This window comes from Branchiostoma lanceolatum, chromosome 3 (genome assembly GCF_035083965.1).
Source record: "Branchiostoma lanceolatum isolate klBraLanc5 chromosome 3, klBraLanc5.hap2, whole genome shotgun sequence".
In the NCBI taxonomy this organism is placed as follows: domain Eukaryota; kingdom Metazoa; phylum Chordata; class Leptocardii; order Amphioxiformes; family Branchiostomatidae; genus Branchiostoma; species Branchiostoma lanceolatum.
In genome coordinates, this window is record NC_089724.1 from 29535772 (window position 1) to 29548357 (window position 12586).

At 43.1% G+C, this 12586-nt stretch overlaps 2 protein-coding genes across 2 annotated transcripts; both read left to right on the forward strand.

The window, feature by feature from the left end:
* Positions 1-502: 502 nt before the first annotated feature.
* LOC136429110 (low-density lipoprotein receptor-related protein 1B-like) lies at positions 503-6829 on the forward strand. The gene is made up of 6 exons (XM_066418989.1): positions 503-2919; positions 3127-3240; positions 5038-5148; positions 5738-5854; positions 6150-6266; positions 6681-6829. The coding sequence occupies exons 1-6, from the start codon at positions 639-641 to the stop codon at positions 6827-6829; spliced, it is 2889 nt and encodes a 962-aa protein (XP_066275086.1). The 5' UTR covers positions 503-638.
* A 2286-nt stretch (positions 6830-9115) lies between these two features.
* On the forward strand, positions 9116-11250 carry LOC136429111 (retinoschisin-like). The gene is made up of 2 exons (XM_066418991.1): positions 9116-9334; positions 11044-11250. The coding sequence occupies exons 1-2, from the start codon at positions 9149-9151 to the stop codon at positions 11248-11250; spliced, it is 393 nt and encodes a 130-aa protein (XP_066275088.1). The 5' UTR covers positions 9116-9148.
* The last annotated feature ends 1336 nt before the right edge of the window (positions 11251-12586 follow it).

Consider the following 12586-nt stretch of genomic DNA (forward strand, 5'->3'; position numbering starts at 1 on the left):
GGTATTTTTATTTGCAGCTTTATGTGTGTCTCGTGGTAACGATGCACCTGGTGCAGACGTCATGAAATAGCTATGGTTGCTTCTCTAGCTCCTCTGTCAGAATTCCATACTTGTGGATCTTTAATTTGGCCATCCAAAAAGTGCTTAACTTGCTACTTTGGCCACCCTAGATCATTTGTGACAATTCATCCGAAAATGTTACTTTTCATATTTAGTAAAGTTAGGAACATAGAGAGGACGAGTAAAAGTTAAGATTGATAAAGAAAAAACAGTTGTTCTTCTTGTTTTATGTCAGATATGTACCGATTAATTTCAACTCTTGGTATCACCTTCAAATACATCAAAATCTTTAGTACAATACTCTAATAAGTTGCAACAACTGAATTCTTTGGTCGAAGATACGACAGCAAGAGACTGCTAGCAAATAATTGATGACATTCCTTTGCGTTGTCACGCATTCTTCGGTGTTTGTGCGCATCTGTCCGTAGGGAGACTAAGCTCGTTAAACAAAGTATGTACAGAGCCGTACCACCTACAACCCAGCACTATTTGATTATTTTTGTCACCGCACGCCTCAGTGCCAGGGTAGGCCCAGTACACCGAGGATTCTATCAACAATTCCCCCCGAAAAGCTGATCATGGCGGCTGGCTTGCTCGTATTTGCATGCCTGATTTCCATCGGTCATGCCTCCCCTCGTATTGGCGATACAGAGTGTATCAACCCGGACGATATCATGTGTGAAGGTAATGGAGTATGTGTCCGTCCAGAGTGGCAATGTGACGGTGATGATGATTGTGAAGACGGTTCAGATGAGGTAAATTGCACAAGGAAGGAGTGTTACAATCCAGAATATTTCAAGTGTGAAAGTACTGGAGTTTGTATCGAACCAGAGTGGCGATGTGACGATTATAATGATTGTGACGACGGCTCAGATGAGAAAAATTGCACAAGCAAAGAGTGTTACAATCCCGAATATTTCAAGTGTGAAAGCAATGGAGATTGTATCGAACCAGAGTGGCAATGTGACGACGAAAATGATTGTGACGACGGCTCAGATGAGACAAATTGCGAAGAGTGTTCCGACCCGAACGATATAAGGTGTGAAACTAGTGGAGCATGTGTCCCTCTGGAATACCAATGTGACGACGATTATGATTGTGAAGACGGCTCAGATGAGGCAAATTGCGAAGAGTGTTCCAACCCGGACGATATCAAGTGTGAAACTAGTGGAGCATGTGTCCCTCTGGAGTACCAATGCGACGACGATTATGATTGTGATGACGGTACAGATGAGGAAAATTGCGAAGAGTGTATCAACCCGGACGATATCATGTGTGAAGGTAATGAAGTATGTGTCCGTCCAGAGTGGCAATGTGACGGTGATGATGATTGTGAAGACGGTTCAGATGAGGTAAATTGCACAAGCAAGGAGTGTTACAATCCCGAATATATCAAGTGTGAAAGTAATGGAGTATGTATCGAACCAGAGTGGCAATGTGACTATATAAATGATTGTGACGACGGCTCAGATGAGGAAAATTGCGAACCCGGATGTTTCAACCCGGACGATATCAGGTGTGAACAAAGAAATGAATTATGTGTCCCTCTGGAGGACCAATGTGACAGTTATGATGATTGCTCAGACGGCTCAGATGAGGAAAATTGCTGGAGCAAAGAGTGTTCCAACCCGGACGATTTTAGGTGTGAAACTAGTGGAGCATGTGTCCGTCTGGAGTACCAATGTGACGACGATTATGATTGCGATGACGGTACAGATGAGGAAAATTGCAAAGAGTGTTTCAACCTGGACTTCAAGTGTGAAAGTCTCGGAGTATGTATCGAACCAGAGTGGCAATGCGACGGTTATGATGATTGTTTTGACGGCTCAGATGAGAAAAATTGCACAAGCAAAGAGTGTCACCACCCCGAATATTTCAAGTGTAAAAGAAGTGGGATATGTATCCAACCAGAAAGACAATGTAACGGAGGGGATGATTGTGAAGACGTTTCAGATGAAGAAAATTGCACAAGCAAAGAGTGTTACAACCCCGAACGTTTCAAGTGTGAAAGTAATGGAGTTTGTATCAAACCAGAGTGGCAATGTGACGATTATTATGATTGTGACGACGGCTCAGATGAGGAAAATTGCGAAGAGTGTTTCAACCTGGACTTCAAGTGTGAAAGTATTGGAGAATGCATCGAACCAGAGAAGCAATGCGACGGTAATGATGATTGTTTTGACGGCTCAGATGAGAAAAATTGCACAAGCAAAGAGTGTCACCACCCCGAATATTTCAAGTGTAAAAGAAGTGGGGTATGTATCCAACCAGAAAGACAATGTAACGGAGGGGATGATTGTGAAGACGTTTCAGATGAGGATAATTGCACAAGCAAAGAGTGTTACAACCCAGGCGATATTAAGTGTGAAGGAAGTGGAGTATGTCTCAAACCAGAGTGGGGATGTGACGGTGACGATGATTGTGACGACGGCTCAGATGAGGTAAATTGCACAAGCAAAGACTGTTACAACCCAGACTATTTCAAGTGTAAAAGTAATGGAGTATGTGTCCCTCCAAGGAAGCAATGTAACAGTGATATCGATTGTGACGACGGTTCAGATGAGGAAAATTGCCAAGACAAAGAGTGCCACATCTCGCACCACATCAAGTGTAAAAGTAATGGAGTATGTATCCCCCCAAGGATGCAATGTAACAGTGATGTCGATTGTGACGACGGTTCAGATGAGGAAAATTGCAAAGACAAAGAGTGCCACTTCTCGCGCCACATCAAGTGTGAAAGTAACGGAGTATGTATCGAACCAGACGCGACTTGTGACGGTGTTGATGATTGTGGAGACGGTTGGGATGAAGAAAATTGCACAAACAAAGAGTGTGACTCGGACTATTTCAAGTGTGAAAGTGATTTAGTATGCATCGATCGAGAATGGCAATGTGACGGATGGTATGATTGTGACGACGGCTCAGATGAGGAAAATTGCAAAAAAACACAGTGTTACTGGCCCGACGATATCAAGTGTGAAAGAAGTGGAGTATGTCTGAGATCAACGGATCAATGTGACAGGTTTCCTGATTGTGAAGACGGTTCAGATGAATTTTTTTGCGCAGCCGAGGATTGTCCCCTGTCCCATCATTTCTGTGAACCCGGTTCCTGCATCCCTGACAACAAGCTCTGCGATGGCGTCGGTGACTGTGACGACGTGTCCGATGAGATCGACTGCAGTAAGTTCACCAAAAGTGTTCTGGTTTTGCAGATCATTCTGAATGAGAATAATGATTGTATTATAATTGAATTTCGGCTAGGCAGTATCTGTATTATACAGAAACAATATCCTGCCCCCCCCCAGTACCCTCCGAATAAATTACAGCCAAGTATAATATATCATATCGCCGACAGCTATTGAACACTATTCAACTGAGGCAAACTGGGGTTGATCTTAAAAGTTCTGGATACTTTTTTGTCAACTTATGGTCTTAGCAACTTCATATGCTACTTGCTTTGGATAAAAAAACTGACTTTGATCTCTGGCAATAAATGAACTCACCACGCTTATGGAAAATAGTAGGAGTCCTTCCCGGTGTGAGTGGATCAAGTATATCTGTCCGGATATGCAGCCTGTATATACGTACTGTTCAGTGTAAACCCGGTGTGTTACGCAGTGAGGCGGTTTACCGGGTATACAATCCAAAAAAAAAATGAACAAAGGAACGATAAATCGTGATGTTTTTTATGCAGGTAGCTAACTTGAAGAGAGATATGAGCAATAAAATACAAGTCAGGAATTAATTAGCAAAATTAATGCTGAAATTCTTTGATTTCATTGTTTTCGATTATACGTTGATAGTTAAAGTTGATAGCTTAGACAGATATGGCATGCAAATCATACAAAATAAAACTACCTTTGCACGAGCTATGAGGAAATTCCTTCATACCAGTATTTTCCATTTATGTTTGGTCCAGGAGATGCTATGGTCTTAATTTTATTTCTATGATTCCAGTCTTTTCCATAATAGGACAATATATATGTATATGTAGTTTATTGCAGGTTGAACAGTAACATATACCAAATATGCAAATGAGTGCCTAATTTATATTAGGGCAAACATATTACCTTAACGCCATGGCGTGTTTTGAACATAGGTGGTTTCAAAGAGTTAGTCAATTCTTTCCATTGTGATACGTTTACGCATATCAAACGGACGTTATGGTCTCATTCCTGTGTTACTCCGCATATAGACTCTAAAATAGTCATTACCCCCCCAAATTGACGGCTGCATGAACTTCAGTTTATATCGGTGGGAAATTCCCTTTTATCCAGCCCAACTGATCTGAAGTGTCAAACTAATGAAAGCTTGTTAGTAATGTTACTGAAGAAATCAGCAGGTAAAGTTCGGCAGCCGCGCGCAAGGTCAGACGTGAATAGCCCTGCATTTCAGTGATGCGGTCGTGCGCTTACAGCTGGAAAGTGCCTTTTTTGGGTGTAGCTAAGTGCAGTTTGTAATTGCTATAAACAGAGATTGTTCGTCATACAATTGTTGGCAGTTTTTTACATGATCTAGGGTAAATGTGCTCAACATAGTATGAATGACCTTGGTGCATTTCCTATAGCTTCATTACGAACGCGCCCTTGTCAAACACGCCTTATAACACTGTAAGCCTATGGGGCGAAAAAAAACCTTATATGTCCCAAATATTTTGATATACGCAATTCATTGTGCTCAATGATATCTTCGGATTTACCAGGATTTATCTAAATGGACTTGAATAGCAAATTTAAGTACATAATGGCATGTGACAACCCATGCATGGTATACATTGGAAAATATATCAAAGAATGTCTAGAAGCTAAAAACTCCTCCAATGATTGTAAAATCCCATTGTCATCCCATACTACTACACCATATTGTATAAGATAGATTGATTAGCCTGATAGAATGTTATCTTTTTACCATTGGATGCCATACTCTGTACCTTGTACAATTGTTGTGCAATAAAGTTATTATCATTATGTTGTACAGTGTGCACCAATGTCGAGTTCCAGTGTGAACACAGCGGCAGATGTGTGCCACCATCTGCAGTGTGCAATGGTGTCCCCGACTGTGAGAACGCATCGGAGGAGCTGATATGCCGTGAGTTTCTTACAGATCGCTAGGACTACTAAGTGTAAAGCCTCTGGCACACTTATGCGCATATACAAGCCCGCATGTGTTGCGTATTAATATGTTTTGGCTTAGGTTCAGTTTGCAGCCGAAGAAGGCAGTTCTTTGGTTTGATAACCAGACTGCACGACGATCGTTCAACGTAGAAAACATGTACAGCTTCCTCCCCGCAAAATTTACATTAACCAAAAATATGTTACTGCGGAACTCATGCGCACTTGAATATACGCACAAGTGTGACAGGGCTCTAAGACTAAACAATACATAATGCAAAACAATATACAATGAAATTGTCATGGCCTACATGACCCGAGACAGTGCGGCATAAGGTCCACGTACGTCAGGAGGCCCAACGTTAAAGAATTTTGAAAAAGCTTGAAAAATCTTGCCAAATTTTCTGCTCATAATGTACATGTTAATGCGTTCCGCTTACCATTTCTCGATATCGATGAGAGGTATTACATTGGAAATGGGATATTCACCCAGAACACTCTTCAATCGCAATTTTGTATGTTTGTACACAAAGATGACGTTTGTTTCCGATGTCTGTGTTCTTCAGAGTCCTGTGCAGATCAGGGACTGTGGCAGTGTGACAGCGGCGAATGCATCAATAACGCCTCGGTGTGTGACGGAGACAAGGACTGCTCTTCTGGGGCTGACGAAGAGAACTGCAAAGGTAGGTTCCTATATGAACCAGTCACACACATCCACACAGGCGCTCTCTCTCTCTCTCTCCCACACACACATAGACTCTCTCACACACAGTCTCTCTAACACGTCACACACAGCCTCTCTCTCTCTCTCTCTCTCTCTCTCTCTCTCTCTCACACACACACACACACACAGACACAGATATATACACACACACACACACACACACACACACACACACACAGGCACATATTGCTGTCGTCGCTAATGGACATTCTATTGAATCGTTTATACTTACACCTACTCCTGGTTACTTACAGCTCCTTGCAACGATCTCCAGATGGAGTGTGACGGTGGATGTCTGCCGAAATACCGCGCCTGTGACGGGCTGGTGGACTGTTCGAACGGGGAGGACGAGATCAACTGTACAGCCGGAGGTGGGAGGCAGTTAGCGTGTCTTTGCCATACAAAACCCTTATGGGGAAGACAAATGCTGTAACTAAATGGCTGTTACAGGTCTACGTAGCAAAACCTTTGTTGGATTCGTTGGCATGTGTGGTGGCCGCCATCTCGAATTGTGACGTCACAGGGTCGCCATACCATTTTATCGAGAGGGGTGTTTTTGGAGTTGCTGGCGTTCTCTCTATTTTTAACAAATAGGCACACAACTATCACACATTCAACTAAAACAAATTCAATACCAATTCGTATTTATAAAAAGATCCTGTAATCTCTAAACTAACTTAGCAAACCTGAAGTATATGTAGCACAAATAATTAACTCTAGTTTTAGATGAATTAGGCTAAGCTTGTATGCAAGACAAACATTTTGACAAAATTTAACCTGTACAGGTTGCAGTGCGAAGCAGTTCCACTGCGTGGACGGTTCCTGTCTGTTGGAGTCTCAGCTGTGTGACAACCAGACGGACTGCAGTGGAGGGGAGGATGAGGACGACTGTGGAGGTAGTCAGATTAGCTTTCACCATGCACGCATCATCTAAGTGTTCATTAACGTATAAGACAGTGAAGCTTTCCACATGATTAGGCCCATCTGTATCAACTGTACTGGGAAAGCTTTTTTAGTTCAAATAGTGCACCCTGAGGCTCACAGATATTTTCCTCACAGATGTTCCACCTCCTGGATTCCCTCTTGGTTTGGCGAGTCGGTACATTCCCGACGTTTACGTCACTGCCAGTTCCGAGTACAAGTCGGAGTTCGCCCCATCCCAGGCTCGGCACACGCCTCCAACTACACCAGGATACTGCTGGGTACCGAGTTTTGTGGTAGACCAATGGCTTCAGGTACCTGATTTTCATTTTTTTACAGGTTTGCGTAGCAAAACCTTTGTTGGATCCAATGGCATGTGTGGTGGTCGCCATCTTAAATTGTGACGTCACAGGGTCGCCATACTATTTTTGGGAAAGGTGTTTTTTTGGGGTTGCTAGCGTTCTCTCTATTTTTAACAAATCGGCACACTACTATCACACATTCAACTGAAATAAAATGGAAAATTCAATATTAATTCATATTTAAAAAAAGACCAAATAATCGCTAAACTAACATAGCAAACCTGAAGTATATGTAGCACAAATACTTAACTCTAATCCTTAATTGAATCAATATCATCAAGAATATGTTCTATTACGTTGTTGCGAGTGCAAGCTCAATGACACGATTATGGAGCATCTCTTTACTATGCATTTTTGACTGCAGGTTTACTTTGGCAAATCGACTGACGTCACCGGCGTGGTCATCAGTGGAGGCGGTTCGAACTGGGACCTGGGCAGTTGGGTGACGTCATTCACTCTGGCCTTTAGCATGGACGGCGCTTCGTGGTCACCGTACGAAGGCAGCAGCAACAACGTACAGGTACAGATACAGTCACACCTGTCCTAAGCTACCACTTAAGGGAGCTAAAGTGGTTGCTGAGGACAGGTGGTTGCTAGGGAGAAGTTGGTTAGGGTCGAGGGTCAGGTTCTTGCAATCTTTTTAATATTTGTTATGTACATCACCTGGCCAAATGTTGTTGAAAACAGATAGATATATCAAAACTTACGTGCACATAACTGCTAACGTAGTCAACCCAAAAGTGTTATGGCTTAACAGGTTAAGACGGCCTGGTCTGAGGTACAGCAATCTCTGAAGAAATAAGCGCTCTCATACTTCTTTGTATGCATGCGCGGCGACAGGAATTGCTGGTGTTATGTCAAAGGTGAAGGCTCCTGTCTCTAATTTGCATAACACTATCCGGACGTGAGTTGTTGATGTCTCAGGGGCATTCGCCTTTGGCTTATCACCAACAACTCCTGTCGTCGCGCATGCGTACTCAGAAGTGTGACACAGTGGATAAGCCCATTTACGGTTCCTACTACGCATGTGCTGTGTCAAAGGTACAGACCCCCGAGACGTAAACAAAACCCGTCTGGGCGTTGTTATGCAAATCTAGACAATGTCGAGACGAGCACTGTATACAAGCCAGGGGCCTTCACCTTTGACACTGCACATGCGTAGTCGGAACCGAGAATAGGCTTATAGCAAGCCACTGCCCATAGGGCATAATAAAAGGCTACGGGAGTACATTTTTTACCTGTTAGGCCATTACTGACGAGTTATGCTCACTTAAAGGTGTCTGACTTTTTTCTGTGCACTTCTAGATCTGAGCCTGATTATGTTTCTTGCACAGGTTTTCCAAGGAAACCGAGACCGGTACAACAAAGTGAGTCGTCCTCTCCCAACTCCTGTGACGTCACGCTACATCCGTCTTCATCCGACCGACTACGAGGGCTGGGTTGCCATGGTGATGGAAGTGTACGTCACAGACGGTTAGTCTCCAGCTGTTCCATAGGGTCTTAAACCGAAGTTTCTCTTACAATTTTGTGGGAAGGCCGGAACGGCGCTAATCCAGCTGTAAACCAAAACTTTGCACCAACGTTTCCATAAAACTAAATTTTCATTATGTTACATTTACAATACCACGACAGATGTCCTCGTTCAAGATTCAAGACCACGACAGAAGCATCCACTTAGTGGATACAAGAAACTAATGTATTATGTTTTGTTGGTACAGATCCTACAGAATTTCAAGGTTACATTTTATATAGCTAAAGAGTGCTAACCCCCATCACTGCATGCAACATAGCGCAATTGTAAGCCTGTATTTTATAGGCAGCTGCTGTCTTTGGCCAGGACTCTCAAATATTCATGAGAATCGCCATCAGTACGTTTTATAGTTATCCGATTACCTACCCCATCCCCTAATAACGTTCTGCTGATCGCTTCAGACGAAAACACCTGGACGACGCAAGACGAGTACGTCACAATGGGAGTCGGACTGGATCCCGACGATCCCGCCGCTGTTCCAAAGATTCCCGACCTCCACATGGCCGCTTCCTCGCGAGGGGACGACTTCTACCCGTGGCAGGCACGTCTGAACAACGGGAAGGGACAGCAGCACGGAGCATGTTGGTCCCCGGCTCTGGACCAGGACACCGACCAGTGGCTACAGGTACATTATGTACTTATTGTTCGGTAATCATACCTAGAGTAGTCACCTATCTCTACTGCGCAATCATTGTAATCTCCAAGCAGATATCAACGGTGCCAGTATCGTATTAGCTAGCCAGAGAAGCTCCAGTCAGCCAGAGAAGGTCCAGTTGGGCACCATTTTGGCCCCGTGGAGATCTGGTTGGAGATTACAACCATTGAATCATCCATAAGAGTTATGGGGTCCGCGCCAAAGTCACGCGAGAACAGAGCCTGACCAGTCCCATCACTTCTGAGTGTAAGCACATATAGGGTGGGTGGTAGGGAAAGACAAAAAAAAAAAGATCGGCCTCCAAGACTACCCCTTCATTTGGCTTTCCTTTCCAATTCCCCATCCTTCTTAGTAGATCAGTCTTCGTCACGCTCCCTCGGTAAGTGTTGGATGAATCCATTGATGTGATAGTGGTGCTCCGTCTCTCTTGTACTTATATGGTATGTTCTGATGTATTCATTACTCTTATCCAATCAGTGCGTAGCCTGGTCCCAGTCTCTAGGGGTCGGCTTAGGTGTGTTTTACCGGGCCCAGTCTGCTTTATTGAATCGTTTCTGTCAGCCTGTCTTCTTAGCTGCCATAAAGAGTTTCGCCGCCACGCGAGCTAATTTAATCCAAGGCCGTAAACCCACCTCCGAGCGGCCTAAACTGTCTAGGCGGGCGGGCATCACTCTCAGCGCCGTAGAGATATCGGGGATCCCGACGGTATGGTTTCCAGGCTAATCAGTGCGCAGTGGGAATTAGAGTTAGTACTGTAGTTGTACATAACCAGTATTTGGTAATACCGCTGCGGGGGTCCGTGGCACGGGTGGGCGGCAGGCTTCACACCGCGCTTCCAAGCGGCTGTATGTATCCAGGGGTCCACGTTGGTTAGGCACTCCTAGATCCTTAATGGCACACTCCAACCACAATTTCCTTGGTCTATCACGACCTATTTTTGCCTTGTAAGAATTTAAAACTACATTCTAGGTAGAACCGGTGCGAGATCCTGAGTCATTTAGAACGACACCTCAGTTTTGGTAGGAATTTGCCTTTCAACATAGCTGTCCTTGTTACTAGAATATTCATCAATCAGTGACTTTTAAAAGGTAAGAAAACACGTACCTTCCAATTTTCGACGTCCACCGTGACCTAGTGAGTGACCTAGAGAGAGCATGAGAGCACGAGACTAGGTCGAGACAGCACGTCACCGGAACGTACTGCGCCTGCGCAAAACGCTTCTATGTAATGTGCATAGGGCTTCAGAAAAACGTACCATATAAGGTCATGTTCGCAAATATAAGGATAACATCCCGTCTATAGTTTCCAAATGTTGTGTCTAAAAAGATATTTTATGCAATGGGAAAAATTATGATGCAACGTTTACCAAACATTTAACCGAAAACCCAGGTTTCTGATAGATGTTTGGTAAACGTTGCGTCATAATTTTCCCCGTTGCATAAGATGTCTGTTAATTTTCTCGCGAGACTAGATCACACGTGACTGATGAATCTATTCAATGATAGATGTCCTTGCTTTGCATCATACCATTGGACTTGGAATTCAAGAAGAGTATTTTTGTAACTTATTTTGTAAATGCCAACAAAAATGGACTTAACGACTCTTTTCAACAACAAACTAAAAACAATGGCAATTTTCATCAATGAAGTGAAGTGAAATTTATCCTAATGTCACTCCAGGTTAAGCATGACAAGGTGTACGAAGTTGCCGGTGTCATCACCCAGGGGGCTTACAACCAGGACTTCTGGGTCACGTCCTACAAGCTGGCGTTCTCTGTGGTTGGAGAATGGACAATGTACACAAACAGCACCGGCGACGGTGGAGAAATGGTCAGTTCAACTTCACATCCTGAAAACAGACAAAACAATGTGGTTTTTAAGAAATAGAATGGTGATAGAAAAGTTTGTTCGGGCCCAGTGTTGTCCTATCGACAAATTGATTCAGTCTGTTCGATTTATTTTTCTTAGATTCCATATAACATTCTGACAACAAGGCATCCTCGTCACCAGTGCAATATGTTTCGTTTCAGGTGTTCCAAGGGAACAGCAACAGCTACCGCTACGCTCTCAACCTCTTGGACAACCCAACTTTTGCACTCTACACTCGCTTCTACCCGCTCACCTTCCACCATCGGGTCGCACTGAGGGTCGAGATTCTCGTCAAATATGGTCAGAAGTCTGATTTATTTCATTAATTAATGTGACAAAACTGTCTTGGGACTTTGATAGACACATTTCACACAAAGAGAGATAAGCAGACATGTTATCCTGGCTGTTTTCATCTTCAAGTGGAGCAACTGTCGTTTGAAGTACAAAAATGGACCAATCACAGGTTGATCAGTTAAATACTCTGATTGGTCAGGCAAGTCAGCCATAAAATTATCCAATTGACAGTAAGAAGCATTTATTAAGAACTTGGAAGCGATGCTTCAGTACGACAGTAAAAACTGATTTGCTAAAAATGTCCTGAAATTATACTTTTAGTATTTCAAGTACTGACGGTTTGCCAAGGGGTGTTTTGCTTTCGAGCACTCACCTACAAACCAACAGAACCTACAACATAATCTACTTGTCACATGAATGTGGTTATATCATCGGCGTCAATTTGATATTCCTTACTAGGTTCCGGCTGTGCATCTAACGAGGTCTTCTGTGACGAGGCATGTCGCCCAAGGGAAAGTTTCTGTCCCTTTTTTGACGGATGCGTTCCACAACGCTATAACGGCGGAGACAGGTAAATACAACTTTCCTTTCATAATAACGATATTGAGAACGAATTCCACTTCATAATGGATTGTCCAACCTATGACAATGACCGGCAGAAATTATTTCAATCGATTGTATGTGACTCCTGTAAAATGCTGCTGCATACCAAGACAGAGATATTCAATATGATATTGTCCTGCCCAGTTCATATATCTACCTATGTAGGCTAATTCATATACAACTCTATGCAAAAATTAGACATTGTTTTACATTCCTGACACAGAATACTATCATCGTCATCATTACATTGTATACTGTTTTAGCCATTAGAATGCACATTTATTAGATTGATTGTTATTCATGTTATAGATAAGTTCTTTGAAATTGTTAAATATTAGAAATAGTCGATTGATATGTATCTACAAATTGCCATACATTATATGATGCTTGAGGTTGCCATGTTTGTAACATGTTTGAAAGTAAGTGTGCACATAGAATAGCTAATTATGTGTTAACC

What these genes read in the sequence shown, in the direction of transcription:
- LOC136429111 (XM_066418991.1), top strand. Translation starts at nt 9,149, where the DNA reads ATGGGAGTCGGACTGGATCCCGACGATCCCGCCGCTGTTCCAAAGATT. An exon ending in ACACCGACCAGTGGCTACAG is followed by an intron (nt 9,335 to 11,043) that starts GTACATTATGTA and finishes ATGTCACTCCAG; the next exon opens with GTTAAGCATGACAAGGTGTA.
- LOC136429110 (XM_066418989.1), top strand. Translation starts at nt 639, where the DNA reads ATGGCGGCTGGCTTGCTCGTATTTGCATGCCTGATTTCCATCGGTCAT. An exon ending in GTCCGATGAGATCGACTGCA is followed by an intron (nt 3,241 to 5,037) that starts GTAAGTTCACCA and finishes TATGTTGTACAG; the next exon opens with TGTGCACCAATGTCGAGTTC. An exon ending in TGACGAAGAGAACTGCAAAG is followed by an intron (nt 5,855 to 6,149) that starts GTAGGTTCCTAT and finishes GGTTACTTACAG; the next exon opens with CTCCTTGCAACGATCTCCAG.